General features: G+C 38.3%; 1 protein-coding gene across 4 annotated transcripts in view; it reads right to left on the bottom strand.

Moving 5' to 3' along the window:
- SPAG9 (sperm associated antigen 9) overlaps positions 1 to 20,269 on the bottom strand; it is a 168,943-nt gene that overhangs the window by 64,020 nt on the left and 84,654 nt on the right. For 2 of the 4 annotated variants that reach the window (XM_062175015.1, XM_062175014.1), the window contains exons 6-8: positions 10,693 to 10,734; positions 3,266 to 3,473; positions 2,271 to 2,370 (exon numbers count right to left, since the gene is read on the bottom strand). In XM_062175015.1, coding sequence (XP_062030999.1) covers positions 2,271 to 2,370; positions 3,266 to 3,473; positions 10,693 to 10,734 — 350 coding nt within the window. The remainder of the gene's footprint in view (positions 1 to 2,270; positions 2,371 to 3,265; positions 3,474 to 10,692; positions 10,735 to 20,269) is intronic. The other 2 variants (XM_062175018.1, XM_062175017.1) reach the window with 1 other exon arrangement.

The following is a 20,269-nucleotide window of genomic DNA, read 5'->3' on the forward strand; positions in this document are numbered from 1 at the left end:
CAGCTAGTGTCTCAGCCTTTACCGACCATGCTTCCTATTTGATCCACAGAATACAGAAACTATTTCAGGGACTATTTTCTCAATTCTCCTAAGGAAAGTATATACCTAGTACCACTCTAAATGCTAATCTGCTATATGCAAGGGACACTTGAGGACACTGAGGCTCAATCTTCTCACAGAATCCAAGCTGAGAAAGGCGGGGACCAAGGAAGAGCAACACAAGGACGCTGTTCAGATCCTGAAGACAAACAGTGCACAGTGTGGCAATGAGAGAGCACCGTGGGCAGAGGACTGCTAGCACCCTTTGTATTTTGCATTCCTGTTTGACTTTAAAGTTGCACCCATTCAGTAGTCTAATAAGAAAATTTAGGTTTTGAAAAAGTTCAGAATAGTAAAAGTATACAAACTGTTAACAAGTAACTTCATCTATTGGGCTTTGCAGAAGGTGAACAGAAGCAAGTTTCACTTTTTATACTGCATTGTTTATATTTTAAAATTATCAGTAACTGAAAAATATATTAACAGTACACAACCTTTGAAATCAGAGTGTTCTAGATTTGAATCTCAGCTCTACCTCTTGTTAGCATGACAATCCTGGACAAGCTACTCTAAGGTTCTCCTTATCTATAAAACAGGAATGAATACATTCACAAAGTCATACTTGAGGTCAAATTATACAAAGTAATGATGATGAAAACCGCAATACTGTTCAACATATACTGAATGAGACACTTGCCAATGATTTAACATATATTGATTCATTAATCTTCATAACCACCTGAGGTATTATCATTATCCTCTTTTATAGGACAGGAAATGTACCTAAGATTCAAATCTGAGGCGGGATTTGGACCCACACAGCATTCACAGAACTCTAGGGTCTATACTTTTAACCACCCTAGCACACTGCACAATGCTTAGCAGAGATCAAAAACTGGCATGTTTTCTTATAGCTATTTTTAATTAACGACTAGGTAAAATTTATAGAAGAAACTCAAAGAAAGGGAGTAACCCTAGTCTGACATTCTTGAACATCGATGTATTTCAGATAACACCTAACCATTCTCTTCCTACCACAGCCTTCCTACTCCCGCTTCCTTGTATCTTCAAATGTCAGAAAGTATGCCTACCACTTGATTCTCTTTTTCCTTTATCTGCTTGAGATTTGAATGTGTTCCTTCCAAAATATATGTGTCACCAGTGTGATAGTGTTAACCCCTGGGATCTTTAAGAGGTAATTAGTACAATTATTACATGTCAGTTGCTTTTTAAGAAAAAATAATCAGTAGCCAGTGTTATGATACAGCAGGTTAAGTTGTTTTATGACAGTTCGAGCTCTGGCTGCTCTCCTTCCAATCCAGCTCCCTACTAATGCAAACGGGAAGGCAGCAGATGATGGTCCAAATATTTGGGCCTCTACCATCCACGTGGAAGACCAGGATGGAGTTCCTGGCTCCTGTTTTTGGCCTGATTTAACTTTGGCTGTTACAGACACTTGGGAAGTGAGCCCAGCAGATGGATACCTGCCTCTCCCCTTCTCTCTGTCATTTTGCCTTTCAAATAAATAAATAAGTCTTTTAAAAAAAAAAAAGTCAAAGAAAGTAAGTAAAAATGGTGATGTTCAAGAAGAAAAAGAAAGTGACGATCAGGACATGACAGCTCCACTCTTGTGAACGGCTTCAGGTGTCACATGGTGTGTGCTGCCACTGGGCTTTCTGCCTTTACCAGAGGCTTGTGTGACCCAGCCTCTTTCCCTTACAGAGGATACAGCAACAAGATACTACCTTGGAAGCAAAGAGCAGCCCCATGAGACAACCAAACTGGTCAGCACCTTGATCATGGACTTTGTGGACTCCAGAACCATGAGAAAATACATTTCTGTTCTTTATAAATTATAAAAGCACAAAATGGACTAAGACACCATTCCTCCATAAGCTCTGATCCCTGATGCTGCAAAGGTAACATTTCAGAAAAAATTCAAGCCACATATAATGTCTAGTTTCAAGCAAAGAAATTAGAATGTGAGGGCACTTCAGACAGTCCATGTAAAATGGAATTATAAGTTTATTTTGTTGCAACAGAATTTTGAAATCCATGCAGGTTTTATTCATAATATGCATTTCTATGAACTTCTTGAAGAATCCTGATATAATATCAACATTTCTTCAACAAAACATTCAAATTCATTTTGTCTGGTCAGAGACCAGAATAGGGTACTATGGGAGTGGAGAAAAGGACAAATAAATGTCTTAATCTGGCATTTCTGGTACCTTGAACCTTTATATCCACTGAGATCTTTGTCCATATCCAACTCAGGAGTGGATTCAATGATTGCTTGAACTTCAGACTTCTCTTCATTTTCAGCAGAGCCTAGGAAAGGACATGATGAAATAAACAATACATATACAAGAGTTCATCGAAGGGTTCATGGAAAAATGGAATTAAAAGATAAGTCTATTTTTGCACAAAAAATTTTAAAATCCATGTCTAACTGCTTCATAGTAGGCATTTTCATGAACATTTTTAAGATCCGTCATATATTCAGCTAACAGTCAATATCAGAAACTAATGATTAAGTCACCACAGAAAGTTTTCATCTGTTTTTCTTGGAATAATACAGGAAACAATGACTTGCTTTTATTCTCATTTAAAGGGTAAAATAGAAAAAAAAAAGGGGGGGGGTAAAATAGAAAGAAACTAGGGGCCAGTGCTGTGGCTCAGCGGGTTAATGCCCTGGCCTGAAAGGCCAGTTCTAGTCCCGGCTGCTCCTCTTCTGATCCAGCTCTCTGTTATGGCCTGGGATAGCAGTGGAAGATGGCCCAAGTCCTTGGGCCCCTGCACCCACGTGGGAGACCCAGAAGAAGCTTCTGGCTCCTGGCTTCAGATGGTGCAGTTCCAGCCATTGCAGCCAATTGGGGAGTGAACCACTGGATAGAAGACCTCTCACTCTTTCTCTCTCTGCCTCTCCTCTCTCTGTGTAACTCTTTTAAAAAATAAATAAATAAATAAATCTTTAAAAAAAAATAAAAAAAGAAACTAAAGAAACTATTTCAGACTCTCTAACTTACCAGCCCCAACATTTTCCTCTCTAAAACTTCATTGAATCATTATTTTTCTAAGCTCATTTACAACTAAATATGAGAGAAGTAGCTACCTGTATTATCCATTGAAAGCAAACTGCCCTCCAAAGATACAGTTTCTCATACCCCCACCATTAAGGACTCATGAATACTTTGCTAGTAAGCAAAGAACTATGGTCACTTACCTGTTGACACATTTCTAGTTTCTTGGGCTACCTGTACTTCAATGTGCTTGCTTATCTCTGACTTATTTGGTGTATCTGTAACCTTCACAAATCCTTCGTTATCTTCTCTTAAGGGAGTATCAGTAGGAATTGCTGCCACATCTGAATTAGCTGTTGATGCTGGAGTGGTAGCTTTAGATCCACTTTGGCTAACATCAGAAAGTTCATCCTATATATAAGAATTAAGGAGAAAATATTAACCATAATTTATTCTAAACAGCTTTAAATGGGTTTGTAAACTTGCCCAGAGAACATTCTAATTAAAAACAAAAACAAAAAAGTCAGATTTCCTCTCTAGACTATTTGCAAATAATTGGGAAATACTTAAGTAAATCATATTTTCCAGATATGTATAGTTTTTTCTAAACAGAGATTTAAAAATAAAAGTACATTAGAGGCATTTGCCATAAACAAACAGTAATGCCAACACCAGTTTGTAATGGCAGTTGCAATCTCATATACTCATTTGCTAACAACTTATTTTAAAGCATGTACTCTGCAGCAGCTGCTCTAAATAATGATAGAACAATCAGACTCCTAATATCAGGACAGCAAAGTGTGGTCTTAAAACATTCGGTACCCAGATCAATTGAAGTGCTTGTTAAAAGGGCAGATTCTAAATTCTACCCCAAAATTAATGCACCAAACTCGAACAGTGAAATCAGGTAATCTGCATTTTAGCAAGCAACCAGGGTGATTTATCTGCTCACTACAATTTGATAACTTCTACTCTAAGGTCTACACATAGGCTTTAAGAGGTACATCAACAGACTGAAATTGTATGTGAAAACTGGGGTACATTTTTCTGAATGAAGGATATACTGCTTTTGACAGACTTTCAAAAGGGCTTGTGACTCCAAAATAACTAAAAACAAATGTCTAATGGCAACCATAAATGAGGAAATTTTTTAAGAAAAGAGAAACTGACAAAAAGTTTACCATTACTACCACTACTAAATAACAGTAATAAAAATTAGGAATTCAGTGCATTTATAATTCATTAAATGTATGACCTTGGGTAAGTTATGTATTCTTTCCGTACCTATGTGTTTCTATCTATAACACAGTTAATAGCACCTTCTTAATAGGATTATTATAAACTATTCAATATGATGGCTAAGTACTGCTTCACACATCCTGAATGTTTTGTAAATGTTAATTATGAGTATATTTTATACAATTGTAATTACAATTATTTATGTACACATAAATTTTAAGTGTGATTATATTTGTTATGATAAAGGGAGAGCTCTTACCCACTTCAATAGTTACCCTATGCCTTTATTCCCACCCCAGGCCTTTTTATTTTTTAAATAATGAGAACTACAGAAAGCCAGAGAATGAATGGCACACCCAAAGTGGGATTACTCATTAAGGGTCTGGAATATATTAGCTCAACTGGTGGGTGTTGGCTCTAACAAGATGTTGAAACTCATGTGTTTGCCAAAGGCCTTAAATCCAAAAAAATTCTTCCTTTTCTTAACTTTTGGCAATTTGTACTGCACTTGCACTTGTGCAATGGCTGGTCAGCTACTGATTATTTTATTGCTCATCCTCAGTTTAAGAAACTTATATCCATGATATACAATGATCCATTTACTGAAACCTAATCTCCTCTTGAGATTATCAATCTATCAAAAGAAGAAGAAAACCATATATCCATGTCAGAGTTCAATACTGAAAAATGAATTTTCAATGAAAGAAAAATGCTTATATCTTAAATTGGGGAAAATGTATACTCTAAAAGAAACAATCAAAGATGTATATGTGCTGTTATTTATAACAGCAAAACAAAGTATCAGTCAAGCAAGATGAGTAAACTCTAGAGGTGTGCTGTACAACATCACACCTACAGCCAACAGTAAGAGGATAGAACTCATGTTAGCTGTTCTTATCACAATAAAATATTGTGAACAACCTGAATGTTCTCAACTAGGAGATTAAGAAAATTATGGTACATCCATAAAACAGAATACTATATAGCAAATAAAAAAGTTTTGTAGAAGAACATTTACTGATGAAAAATCCACAATATTTTTCAAAAATAATATAATCAAGTAATATATCAGAATATAAAACAATAGTCTTAAAGTTTTTTAAAAAGCATATAAAGTGACTGAAGATAAGAATTTTCCTGCTTATAATACTTTATTCTTATATAGAAAGATTTATTTATTTACTTGAAAGGCAGAGTTAAAGAGAGAAAGACACACACAGAGAGAGAAAGACAGAGTTCGACCTTTCATCTGCTGGTTCACTCCCTAAATGGCGACAAGATTGGGGCAGGTTCAGGCTGAAACCAATAGCCTGGAACTCCACCTGGGTCTCCCACACGGGTGGCAGGGACCCACGTACTCAGGCCATTTTCTGCTGCTTTCCCAGGGGCATTGGCAGGGTGGTGCTTAGAAGTGGAGCAGCAAGACTCAAACTGGTGCTCATGTGGGAAGCCAGCATCACATGCAGCAGCTTACCCTACAATACCACAATGCCAGCCCCAATACTTTTTTCTTCTTTTAAAATTTATTTTTATTCATTTGAAAGTCAGAGAAACAGAGAGAGAGAGTGACAGGGAGACAGAGAGATCTCCCATCTGTTGATTCACTCCTCAAATGGCTGTAAGGCCAAATGTTCCAGGCCTAAGCTGGAAGCCAGAAACTCAATGACAGTCTCCCATGCAGCAGGGATCCAACACCTGAGCCATTTCTTGCTGCCTCGCAGGGTGCACATCAGCATGAAGTTGGAATTAGAAGTGGAGCTGAGAGTCAAACCCAGGCACTCTAAAATGAGATACAAGTATCCCAAGTAGAATCTTCACTGCTGCACCAAATATCCATTCCAGTTTTCTATCCTTTCCAACATTTAAAAAATGTTTAAATTCATTTATTTTTACTGTATTTGAAAAAGAGAGAGAGAGAGAGAGAGAGAGAGAGAGAGAACAGGTAGACACATAAACACACAGTTATCTTCCATTAACTGGTTCACGTCCTCAAATACCTGCAATAACTAGGATTTGGCCAAGGAAGAAGCTAGGAGTCCACAACTTAACCTGGGTCTCCTACATGGGTGACAGGGACCCAAGTACTTGACCACCACTTGCTGGTGCATATTAGCAGGAAATTGAATCAGAAGAGAAGAGCAGGGACTCAAACCATGCACTCCAGGTATGCTATATAGGCATCCAAAATGGGTCTAAACTGTTAAACCAAACACTCACCACTTCAAATTCTTTTTAATAATAAGCATCTGCTACTTTCATGATGAGGGAAAAATGTAAATAAGTTCTAAACATATTTGAATATAACTAGATGTAATTATTTTTCAGTTTGAGATAGATTTTGGGGAAAAGAAAACTATTCATACTTTTAAGGAACTGGGTGTTACTTATTCTTTATGGGCTTGTGTTTAAGATAGCTTTGATTGGGCCCAGCGCTGTGGTATAGTAGGTTAAGCCTCCACGTGTGATGCTGACACACCATATGGGTGCCAGTTCAAGACCCAGCAGTTGTGGCTGGTGCTGTGGCATAGCAGATAAAGCCACCACCTGCAGTGCTGGCATCCCATATGGGCACTGGTTCAAGTGCTGGCTGCTCCACTTCCTATCCAGCTCTCTGCTATGGCCTGGGATAGCAGTAGAAGATGGCCCAAGTCCTTGGGCCCCTGCACCCACATGGGAAGACCCGGAGAAAGCTCTGTGCAATTCTTTCAAATAAATAAATAAATCTTAAAAAAAAAAAAAAAAAGAGCTGTAATTGTCATTTCAAGTGAAGTTATACTAGCCATATGCTAATAAAAGCTAGCTGAACTGTACAGCCAATTATTTTCTCCCATGGGTCTCAAATATTGGGCTGATTTCCAATGAGAAGAAAGATAAATCAAAGAAATAAACTTAATTCTCTATTACCTTCTTCCCCCTTAAAATTAAAAGATAAAGTTACTATTTCATTGAGCTGATGACTGGCACCTAACATAGAAGCATCTTATAAAAATTTACTCAGTCAGCTGGCGCCATGGCTTAACAGGCTAATCCTCTGCCTTGCGGCGCCAGCACACTGGGTTCTAGTCCCGGTTGGGGCGCCGGATTCTGTCCCGGTTGCCCCTCTTCCAGGCCAGCTCTCTGCTATGGCCCGGGAAGGCAGTGGAGGATGGCCCAAGTCCTTGGGCCCTGCACCCACATGGGAGACCAGGAGAAGCACCTGGCTCCTGGCTTTGGATCAGCGAGATGCGCTGGCTGCAGCGGCCATTGGAGGGTGAACCAACGGCAAAAAGGAAGACCTTTCTCTCTCTCTCTTTCACTATCCACTCTGCCTGTCAAAAAAAAAAATTTTTTTTTTTTACTCAGTCAAGCTAATTAGCTTGTTTGGAGCTGAGTCAGAAAAACTAAGTAATGTTTCTAAAGTTGAAGAGGCTTATAGTGAAGACAACTACAAACTTTCCCCAACACTAATCTTTGCTTTGATGCGTACTCCATTTAAAAATAAGAGTGGCATTATTTTGGTTAACTTAACAGCCTAATTCATATTTATTTTATCCTATACATGAATTCCCCACTCTTTAAAGTCCAAGATTATAACATACATCCTAAAACAGAAAATCAACAGTCCTTGTTTCTGATAAATAGTCCTGATGAAAGCACTAAAATCCATCAAGACTGTGGATTCAGAAAGCCCAAGGGAATATCAGGTTTATCAGTTTATATTTACTGGGAAAATGCTACTCTTTGAAACCACTTGAAAAATAAAGAACTTGAGGTCAGTCTTGGACTTGTCATTTACTTTCCAAATAAAAGCCAAACAAAGAAATGATTTCTTCTTCCCCTTCAGCAACCCCACAAACTCCCCTGCAAGTCCGGTTTATGCCTTAAATTTTTTTTACTCAGTAATTTAAAAGCTCACAATATAAAGAGTTTGGCCAAAGTCCACATCCACAATAAAGCCTACATTCATTATGGATCTGAGAGCATGAAATAAAATAACCAGGAGAGCCTTGAACCTGAAACAGGAAAAGGACTATGACACCAGAAGGACCCCCAGCTTTTAGGCTACAAAGGGGCAAGTTAGGATCTATTTGGAGGGAAATGTTTTTAATTTGTCCTAAGCTATCCAAATAACACGGAATTTATTTATCCGTAACTCATTTCCCTTTTATACTTTTACCACACAAAAATATTTTCCAGCCTTTAAAATGGCTCACCAAGTGGCCTGTACTTCTGACTACTGGCTCCAAGGGACACAGCATGAGAGCTAAGGAGAAGGAAGCTCTGAATTGTAGAGGAGTAGTTTTCAAAAGAAGCACTTCTCCTCAATGAGCAGAAAAGCACTTAGAAGGAAGTCTTTGCTACACCATTCAGCCCGGAGCACACATTCTGGAATTCTACTTCTATGGAGGAAATTACTGCCTCCAATTAAAGACAGAACAAGGGAGACATGCTTAAATATCAACCTGAAAAAAGATAAAATTTATTACTTTTGGTCAACAGTAACCTTATAATATAAGCAAACCAAGGGAAATTTCTTAATAGGACCTAACCTGAAAATCTAAAATCCAAAAAAATTTGAGTGGACATGATGCTACAAGTGAAAAATTCCAACTCCACACCTGACCTCACATGATGAGACACAAAGTATAGGTGCACAACAAATGCTGCATAAAGTTACCTTCGTACTAGTGTGTAAGCTGCACATGAAACAGGAGTTGTGTGTTTACACTTGGGTGAGTCCCATTCCCAACATATCTCAGATATTTCATTATGTATATGCAAATATTCCAAAATCCCAAATATTTCTGGTCCCAAACATTTTGGATAAAGAATACGCAACCAGTATATACATATCATGGAATATTATTCATTCTTAAAAAGGAAGGTAATCTTGCCACATGCTATCACATGGATGAACCCTGAGGACATTATGCTAAATGAAATGAGCCAGTCTTAAAACCATAAATACTACATGACTCTATTTATGTATCTAATATATGAGGTCAAACTCATAGAAACAGAAAGAATACAGTTATCAAGGGCTGGGCAGAGTAAGTTATTGTTTAATGGATACACAGTTTTATTAGATTTGTAAGATGAAAAACTTCTGGAATCTGTTTTACGGTAATATGTATATACTTAACACTACCAAGTTAAAAAATGGGTAAGATGGTACATTGTATGTGTTTTTAGCACCATCACAACCACACAAGTAGGCATCATTACTTTTGCTTTCACTTGTGACACCAAGGTGAAAACAACCTCATTTTTGTACCACTTTAGGTATCTTATAAGCCTTTCAAAATATTTGTTATTCCATTCATTAAGTGCATGATAGGCTGCAAACAACACATATATCATTTGTTACCTGATATTGCACCGTAACTATTTTCTAATAGACTATAAACTAGTTTACAACTATAGGAAGCAAATTATCCCATCAAGGACAACTTATTACATGTCCCAGTGCAGTGTTTCCCTAAGTGGCCTGCCCAACTTCATCTGAAACAAGGTAAATAAAAGGGCATGAATGCAGTTACATACGTTTATGTCTAGACTTTAAGATGCTAAGCTGCGAGAAAGAAAAGACAGTACTGAAAACAAGAAAGTAGCCCAAGCAGGGTTTCCCACTGTAATATGTACCACCTTACATTTTTTGTTCCTATTTCTTTTTCCCCAAGTAAAAGTAAGTCTCTAAAGCAGTGATTGCTAAACTGTGTGTACATGCATTTTTCTGGAGAGTTTACTATAATTTGACTCCCAGAGGACTCTACAGCCCAGAGAAAGTCTGAGAATCATTAACTCCAGACATACTCCTGGGTGTAAACATTGCAGTAGGTTCAAGAGAATTCAGATTATGAAAGGAAAAGTATGAATGTCTAATCCCAACCATGAAGAAAGGGACATTGTTTCACTGTCAATGCCTAAGGATTTCCAGGCACCCAGGTTAATCCCTGACCTATCAGGCAAGACAAAGTCTTGTCTTTTGTAGTAGTCCCTAAACGGACATTAGGAGAGTAAAGCTGCAGGGTGCCCTGGCTGGAGCAGCCTCATGGTGAAGTGACATACTGGGCCGTCTCCAGGAGACAAACAAGGGATGGACATTCTTCCCTGAAAAAGGCACTGCCACCAGTTTTCTTATCTAGAGTTGGATAAGTGGAAACAGGCTACAACTTCACAGTCTATTTATTTACCCTTTATTTCAAAAATGCTTACTTTGGGACAGCAGTTATAGATTACAGTATGGCATTAGCAACCCCTGCAGAGGACATAATTTTCTTTTGTATTTCAATAACTTCAACAGTCTTCCAAACTGAGCATTTGATGTCTTGAGAATAGCAGTTGAGAAAGTAACCAAGAGTTAACTATTTTTGTTTACTTTTTGCAAAATGTTTGGAAATACCATTCTCACCTCCTGTTCTACAGCCTTCAGAGGTTCAGGACTATTGCTGACCTAAGAAAGGGAAAGATTATAAAAGAGAAAAAAATTACGTATTTACTAGGTGATAACATTTCTGTCTTTGGCTTATACTACCTCTCAGGATAAAAGATTTGTATGACTATTATCCAGTATGTTTCAAATAAGGGTTTGGGGATTGGTCTGATTTAAAACCACCTCTTTCAAGACTATTGCTTAAATGATATGTGAAATGATATTTCTGCATCAGGAGTCACCACTTGGATCAGTCTCACTTCAAACTTATTGATACACAGCTTTTCGCCTAAGTTTTTTTTCTTAATACAACTTTGAAATTTTTCTGACACTTATTTCAGGCACTGTGAATATTTAGCATCAAAACATTCCTGTGTAGCACACTTGGAAATGTTTACCACACTCTCCTTTCTCCCACCACCCTTTCTGAAACTACTAGATAATACTAATGATTGAAAGGTGGCTAAGATTGAAATGCTTTCCTATAAAAATATCTCTTTATTCATATTCTTTATTTCTATCCGTACATTTTCTCTCTGTGAAACAAATGAAACAAAAGTGTTTCTTTTAAATGCAAAGCAATACTAAATTTTTAAACACTCCTGGTCTGGAAATTCATCAAAATCCTTTTGAAAGCCTGCTGGCCCTTAATCCCCCTCAAAAACCACAAATTAGCAAAGCCCAATTGACTATGGAATCCATATTACCCTCCATTAACAAACATGCTATCTGCCAGCTTTGTTGAGGTAAAACTGAAAAAAATGTTTTAATGTGTGTATACACTATTGAAATAATCATAACCAAGTTAATTAACACACCCAGCACCTCATACTGTGTGTTTTTGTGGTGAGATCAAGTAATGTCTGTTTATATGATCTTTGATTTTGGAATACCATCATCTTTAACCACTTTCAACTACTCATTTCATCAAAAACTAGGTAAAAAAATTTTAGAAAGAGTGTAAAACTACACTGTTAAATGAAAAAGAAAGCAAGCTGTAGGAAAATATCTATAGCATAAACCCATCATCTGTGTGCATAGGGAAAAAGGTATGAGAGATAACTGCACTATTTATAATGACCAGGGGAAGGGGTAGGAGGAGGGTAGGAGAAGCTTTCTACTTTAGTCTACATTCCTCAGTATTATTAAAAACTGTGAAATGGAATTAATATAGCTCTTAAAAAGAAACTACTAAGCCTGTTTAATAAAATAGTCTGGACTCTAAATACCTTTTCTAGTATACAGCATTGTGTCTAGCACAATGATCACTAATAAATATTTCTGAACACGAAAAAGCAAGCTCATTTTCTTCAACAGAAAATATTTAAAATTTTTCCTATTCTACAAGCTTATTTATACACTAAGTATAGGTACTATATAAATAATGTAATAATCCTCTTCAAAGAAATTCTACTATTATCTTACCCTCATAAACATTAATAGAAAATCTAAAAGTGTAAAGCCACCACAAAACACACCTAACACTGGAGTAAGTGGGAGGGTTTATTGGGGGAAACCCGACAGACTGGAGAGAAAAGGCGAAGAAGAAAAAGAGGGAGAAGGAGAATGTGAGAGAGAGAGATCAAGAGAGAGAGAGAGCATGAGAGAGAGATCAAGAGACAGAGATCAAGTGAGAGAGCACCATGTGTTCAGGAACAGGTCCTCTTAAAACTGTGCCAGGGGGTGGGCAGAGAAGTAGGAGCAACGAATCCTATTAGGGTGGAGGTGGAGCTGACACCAGTGGTTGAGCCATGGGTCCCTGGCTTCCAGCCATGGCAGCAGGGGCTAGAGCCTAAGATGGTGTCCGGGGTGTAGATCATGCCATGGATCAGACTGCGCTATTTTACTAACAAAAAAGAGGACACCTTGACTGTAAACTAATAGCAAAACCCAACATGAACATTAGAGGGAGAAGGTCCAGGAAAAACCCACTGTCCAAAATATAAACATACTTGGTGCCTAGATCTTGGTTCCTGAAAACAGTATTCTTAATAAAAGTAAGCATGGATCTTTGGGGAAGAGGCTGATTTTATAGCACGGGGCAAGAAAAATGCAAGAGCCTGAAGCATCTTCTGATGCCAGTAAGGAAGGAGAAAAATGCTTAAACAAGGATGGCATGTACCAGAGTACAGGCGCCAATGAGGAAGAGCTCTGAACGTTCAAAGATGGAACGAGAGAAACCAAATAAATGATGAGACTGGCTAGCCCACACAGTAAGATATACATCCACTAAGTCCACACTGCATGTCAGTTTTTCCTTTTAATAAATTCCAATTAATAAATTATAAGGATGAAGAAAACAGAAAAGAACCATTAGTAATATTTTACTAATAACTGTTGTAGCCAACATCCATTGATGAATGCTAAAATCAGAAGATGAAAATTTGAAGAGAAACAATATTTACATTCTCAAATATATCCATCAATATATTTAATTATAAAAATAAAATTACTAACTTTATAGTGGAGAAATCTGACACATACTGGCTGAACTAAGTTATCAAAGTTATTTTTACCACTAATAAAACATACTGACGTAGTATTTACTGTAACAAACTTAAAAAGGCACTCTATGGTACTCTTACCAAAAATGTATAACTTCAGTCTAATCCTAAGAAATCATCAAAGAAGCCCAATGGAAAGACAGTATACAAAATAATTAACCAGTCCCCTGCAAAACTCTCAAGGTCATGAAAAGACAAGAAGAGACTGAAGAACTGTCACACATTGGAAGAGACTGATACGCAATACAGGATTCTGGAACAGAAAAAGAACAATGTTGGGAAAACCGGTGAAACTTGAATACAAGCCTGTAATTTAGCTCACAGTATTGTACCAATGTTAATTTCTTAGCTTTAGTAACTGTACTGTGGTTTGTTAACAATAGCAGAAATTGGGTGAAAGGAATATGGCAGCTTTGTACTATTATTTCAAAACAAAATACATTAAATACTTAAAATGGAGAGCTTTAACATTTAAAACTTAAAATTACACATGCATTTCATAATAGGACTCTTTAATAACAGACAATAACAGAAACATGGTTCAACTACCATAGACATTCAAGCTTGTGAAAACCAAAGAAATAGAAACAATTTCAGAAGCTATCCACAAATGGAGGAAGAGGGAGCATTCTTCTCAGTAAGAATGCGGGCTCTGTTGAGATGCTTCCTGCTCTGTATGCTAAGCACAGCCCCTGAAGAATGCAGCACACGCTGACCAGTGGCTTTACATACCAAACTCTGCTAACAAGAGCTTCTCACAGCAGTTCCACTAAAGTATTTCTAATCACATGGTTTTAAAAGGAGGGACAAATCTGACTGCTTTTCAATTAATTTAAAGTTGTTCTTCTCAGTTTTAAAAGTCACATTCTATCAGCAATCAACTACCTACAATATTTTTCAAAGGGAAAAATGATACTTTTTTGGAGTACATATGTGTGCACATAAATACAGGTATATTATCACACCTGTTTAATTCTGATGTTATCTATGCCTTTGGTTTGTTATCCATTGCAGCACTGTTTGTAATGAAAGACTAACACAAAATAAAATGTCCCAGCAGTGAAGATTTGAACTGCAGTTGGGAATATGTGAGCTCTTTCCTCCTGCCCATCTTCTAGGATTCTGACATAACAGTTATCTTTCTTTGCTCTCTTGCCTTCAATTTCTCATCTAAGCAAATAAACAACCCAGTTAATCCCAATTCTAGGAGTACTTGTCCCTCTACTAACTTTCACCTAAGTCATCCTTTTTCTCCTCTCCTTCCACAACCACCTTGAATGAGTACCAGTTATTTCCTCTTTTTGTAACTCACACCTGTTATTGGTCCTGCAACTCAAAACTGCTAAATCTACAAGTTCACAAACTCGGTCCTCCTGCCTTGCTACCATACAGTGGACCCTGTTGACAGCCTTACATTCTAAAGCTCTCTTGTCCCTTGACTTCCAGGCCTTAAGTATCTTTTAGTCTTTCCTCTCTGCTACTACAATGCCTACCCACCCGCAAATGCCCTTCTCCTCTTCCTGTCCATCCTTTCTTTTCCATTCCAGCTCCACCACCTCACGTACACAGATGCTGCTTCTCGACTGGCTCAGGATCTGGCACCCTATGCCTGGCACTGATCCTGTGGAGGGGACCCTCATAGGATGTGACACCCCCAAGGCAGGATGCAAGGATGTCCTTTATACCGCCGAAGCCCTGACTCTGCATCCTGGTATCCCTACACGGAAACCCTCCCTGCCCCACTCTAGAGACACCAGTCTTGCTCTGCCCTACCTAACGGCTTTAGCACTGAAGAGTACAAAAAGGAAAGAGGAGGGGAAGATAAAGCAGTATACCATTTAAATAATTACAGCTTTAAAGTCATTCTTAATATCTGGTAGGGTAAGTTCTTCTTCTTCAAGATTATCTTTGTTAAACTTGGCCTTTGTTCTCCAATTTCTTACTTATTTGTGGCTTGTTCATGAGTAATTCAGTTAGTTTCACCTTGACATTTTTGCTCATTCCTACACTTAGCATTTTGTAATGCATTTGTTAACAGAACAGCTTTGGTCATTTAACATCAGGAATTTTTTTTGCCAGCTCCACTAGAAGAAGTTCTCCAACAAGAAGTCTCTGTTCATGATGCAACTAAAACTCCCCTGGCTTCCTGCTTTCAACTGATCTCTGAACTGGATTTGAGGATCACCAATAGGGTGTGAGATGAGGCTTCATGTGAGCTGTGACATTTGGAACGGCCTTAAAAGAGGGTGTTTCTCTGGATGGCACTCTACACAGGGTAAAACATACAGATGTGGGAAAACTATAAAGACAAGCAATAGGATGCAAAGGTCTTTAGAGTTCAGGAAAAGAGTCATGGTTGGAGACTGCATTTGTGAACACTGGTGTATAGATGGCACTAAGACATGGATTATGAGAAGGGCTAAGTGAGGTTTAGGTCCTGGGGCACTCCAACATTTAGAGGTCCACCAGTAGAAAAGAAATCAGCAGTGGAGAAGTCGCAGTGCAAACTAGTGAGGGTGTTAGGAGACAATGGTATCCTAGAAGCAAACCGAAAGGAGCCCTTCAAGATGCTAAATGTATTCAAATACATCAAACGCTATTAAAAGGCAAGGTGAAGGTTGAGAATTTGCTAGTCAACTTGGAAAGATGAATGTTTTTGTCAACCTTGACAAAAGGCATGTTGGTGTAGAAGGTAGGAATGAAGTCTGAGAGGAATGAGATGAAGAGAAAAAGACCATCCCTCAGACACACCAAAGAGTGTCTCCACCCCAGGACCTTTCATTCCTACCGCATCTTCCCTGAACTTCCCACTAGATCTTTCCACGCACCTGCACATCCCCATGTCAGTATCCTAAAATAAGCACATATCCCTAGCCATTACTCCTGAGCTTGCTTTGCTTTCTTAATAGCACTTAACAATACCTGAACTTTTACTATTTATTTGTCAATCTCCATAAGAATGTGATAAATCAAGAAATAATCTTTACCAATATTTCTTTTAAGAACTTGCACATTTTGTTAGGTATATCATTCTTAGAAAATCTGCTGAATTATTTATAACTTTACTGACTACAGGTCTCTCACAATGGGAAATTTATAACTCATCACGTGTTTTTTTTAATGGAATTTTTTTTTTTAAATTTATTTTGTTTGAAAGGTAGAAAGAGAGAAAAGAGAGAAAGAGAGAACGAGATCTCCCATCTGTCGGTTCACTTCCCAAATGTCCCCAACATCAGGGCTAGACCAGGCTGAAGCTAGAAGCCAAGAACTGAATCAAGTTCTGAGACCAACAGGCACGGGACTAGTGGACCCAACAATAACTCCCCTAAAGTATGTCACACTTTACTCTTACTTTTCTTTAAAAAAATCTTTTTTTGAGAGATAGAAAACATAGAGATTCTATCTACTGGTTTACTCCCCAAATGCCTGCAATCATGGGGCAGGTCAAAACCAGGAACTCAATCTAGGTCTCCTACGTAGAGAGCAGGGCCACCACCTACTGGCTCCAATGGTGCGTATGATTGTATTAGCAGCAAGTTGGAATCAGAGGTGAAGCTGGAACTCAAAACCAGGCACTCTTTATGGGATGCTGGTGTCGCAACCAGCATCTAAACCTCTAGGCTAAATATCCACCATTTATACCACATTTTCACCTTAACACTATTTCACAGAAAGATTATATGGTAAAACTAATGTTTTATTTATAATGCTCACCTTCAATTTTTTCATGATGAGATACAAGTATGCCTTAAATATAGCCAGGTCATCCCCAGAGTTTTCAGGAGAAATGAGAGTTATAGGATATTTTAAATTAGAGTTGGTTTAGTACAATTTCTGTGACACATAGAAATCAAGATGAGAAGGTATGTGACGTGGCTGTGATACGGTTCACAAATGAACTCAGTCTCTTAATTCCCAGCCCTTCATAAAATAAGAGAAAGATACCAGGTTAACAACAAGGGCTTAGGGGAATAATAAAATTGGTCACAATTAGTAGGCATACTTTACAAATTGGACTTTTGTCATTTTGTAATGTACTACCTCATTCCTGGAAATCCTTATCTGTTCAGTGTTTATCTCATTCAGTAGCACCATGTTCAGACTAAGTAGAGAAGGAGAGGGGATTCTGTTTTAGGAACTTTTTCAGGAGTATATGATTTAGTATCTCTATAGGGAGGACACAAAAACTCCTATGCATTAGTCTATCTTTATCATCTCCTAATCGGTTTATAACTTGCCTGTAAAGTTGTCACAAGCATGTCAGTGGATTAAATAACAAAAGAATTATAATCTCTTAAGGTGTACTTTTGGATAGTAATTAAAACATAGTTATCATTTGGTACACATTTTTGATATACTAAATGTATATCTCCTGCTTAATTTGGTTTTGGGAAGGGGGCCACAGCAAGGAGGCAACCAAGAGATGGGTATTTTGGAGGCTCTATTAAACCTACAAGCAGGCTTTAAAAAGCCAGTGTGGCAGCAGGAACAAGGAAGGAGAGCATTTTCTAGTGGTGTCATTATGGACTAATATTGAGCACAAGCAGCTTCTAACAAATTGAAGAAGGAGGAAAAGGTGAGATAAACCTTATTGTTAAAAACATTTTTCAGGCCGGCGCCGCGGCTCACTAGGCTAATCCTCTGCCTTGCGGCGCCAGCACACCGGGTTCTTGTCCCGGTCGGGGCACCGATCCTGTCCCAGTTGCCCCTCTTCCAGGCCAGCTCTCTGCTGTGGCCAGGGAGTGCAGTGGAGGATGGCCCAAGTGCTTGGGCCCTGCACCCCATGGGAGACCAGGATAAGCACCTGGCTCCTGCCATCGGATCAGCGCGGTGCGCCGGCCGCAGACCGCGGCGGCCATTGGAGGGTGAACCAACGGCAAAAGGAAGACCTTTCTCTCTGTCTCTCTCTCACTGTCCACTCTGCCTGTCAAAAATTAAAAAATAAATAAAAATAAAAAAATAAAAACACTTTTCAATTAAAAAAAAAAAAAACACTTTTCAATGGAAGAAAGGCTACGCAATACTTACTGACACTTGCAGTTTTGAGCACGTTTCAAAGGTCAATGGAGGGGACAGGCATTCAGCCCATCAGTAAAGATGCCTGCGCCCACAATGGAGTACCTGGGTATGATACCAGCTCTCTCCTTACTGTTTCCTGCCAATGCAGATCCTGGGAGGCAGTGGTGATGACTCCAGGCATTGGGTTCCAGCTACCCACGTGGGAGACCTGAACTGAGTTCCTGGATCCGGGTTTCAGCCTAACTCAATCCCAGGAAATGTATGGGCATTTGGGAAGGCCAGCAGATAGGAGTTTGTGTTCTCTCTTTATCTCTCTGCCTCTCAAAAACACACAAAAGTCAGTGGAATGATTTTGAATATCTCCATCTTCTAGAGCTGACAGAAAGGTCATTTATATTGTCCCAAAAGATTCTTTCAAACATCTACAACAAATAATTCGTCAACATGTTCTGAAGTTCCATAATGTGCTAGGGATAGAGCAGTAAGAAAACCTCGTGGGAGTATTTCAGGCATGGAAAGCCAAGGTACTCTGTCAAAAAAAAAAAAAAAAAAAATGACCTAAATGAAAGATCTCCTCGAGTGAGATCCCAGTGGAAAGAACAGGTCATCAAAGAAGGAGGTACCTTTCTCTGAAGGGAGGAGAGAACTTCCACTTTGACTACGACCTTGTCTAAATATGATCAGAGTCGGTGAACTCAAAAGGCTTCCATAGCTTTGGCAACTCATGACAAGAGCTTAGGGTGATTACTGATGCTATAAACAAGAGTGTCAATTTGTTAAGTCAACAATAGGAGTCACTGTGCACTTACTCCTCATGCAGGATCTCTGTCCTTAATGTGTTGTACATTGTGATTTAATGCTGTAGCTAGTACTCAAACAGTATTTTTCACTTTGTGTTTCTATGTGGGTGCAAACTGTTGCAATCTTTACTTAATATATATTAAACTGATCTGTATATAAAGAGAATTGAAAATGAATCTTGATGTGAATGGAAGGGGAGAGGGAGTGGGAAAGGGGAGGGTTGTGGGTTGGAGGGAAGTTATGGCGGGGAAAGCCATTGTAATCCATAAGCTGTACTTTGAAAATTTATATGCATTAAATAAAAGTTAAAAAAAAAAAAAAGAAAACCTCATGGAATTTGCATATTAGTAAAGAGAAACAAGCAAGGTAAACAAACATATGATTTATTATTTGAGAAAATAGTAAGTGAAATCTTTAGTACTTGAACCATGATAAATATATAAAGAAAAATTAAAAAGCAAGAAAAAGAGATAAGATGTAATTTATTTGTATACATTATAGCTGGCCCATTTGTTTAGTGACAAGAGTAGATTTTATAATATAATGACCTTTTTAGAATCAATATTCCCTTTATAAATATTGTTATTTCATAAGATACAGAATATAACTTTAAATACTATTTATTTGTCTGAAAATCAGAGTTGGAGGGAGAGGGAGAGGGAGAGGGAGAGGGAGAGGGAGAGGGAGAGGGAGAGGGAGAGGGAATTGATCTTCCTTCCTCTGATTCACTCCCCAAATGGCAGCAATGACCAGGGCTGAGCCAGGTCAAAGCTGGGGACCAGGAATTTCTTCTGGGTCTCTCACTTGTGTGCAAGGTCCCAAGCACTTGCACCATCCTCCATTGCTTTCCCAGGTACATCGGGAGAGAGTTGGATCAGAAGAGGAGCAGCGAGGACTGGAACCAGTGCCCATATGGGATGTGGCCATTGCAAGCAGCAGCTTTATTAGCTATACCACAGTGCCAGCTCCTATTTTAAATAATTTTAAAACTATTGGCATATCTCAACTCTTAGAGTACATTACTGATTATCATTTATTTGTTGACAAGTTCTTGGTCAAGAATATATTCTATTAACAAATTAACACCAGAACTTCTTGGCTAAACACAGCGTACTTTTGTATATCACTATAACAAGTGGTTTTGAGGAAGGAACAATGTTTGGTTTTTTTAAAAGTGTAATATCATTACATCTATAATGAACACTAAGGAGTTCAGATGATAGTGATGTTTA

Source organism: Lepus europaeus, chromosome 18 (assembly GCF_033115175.1).
Source record: "Lepus europaeus isolate LE1 chromosome 18, mLepTim1.pri, whole genome shotgun sequence".
NCBI classification, from domain to species: domain Eukaryota; kingdom Metazoa; phylum Chordata; class Mammalia; order Lagomorpha; family Leporidae; genus Lepus; species Lepus europaeus.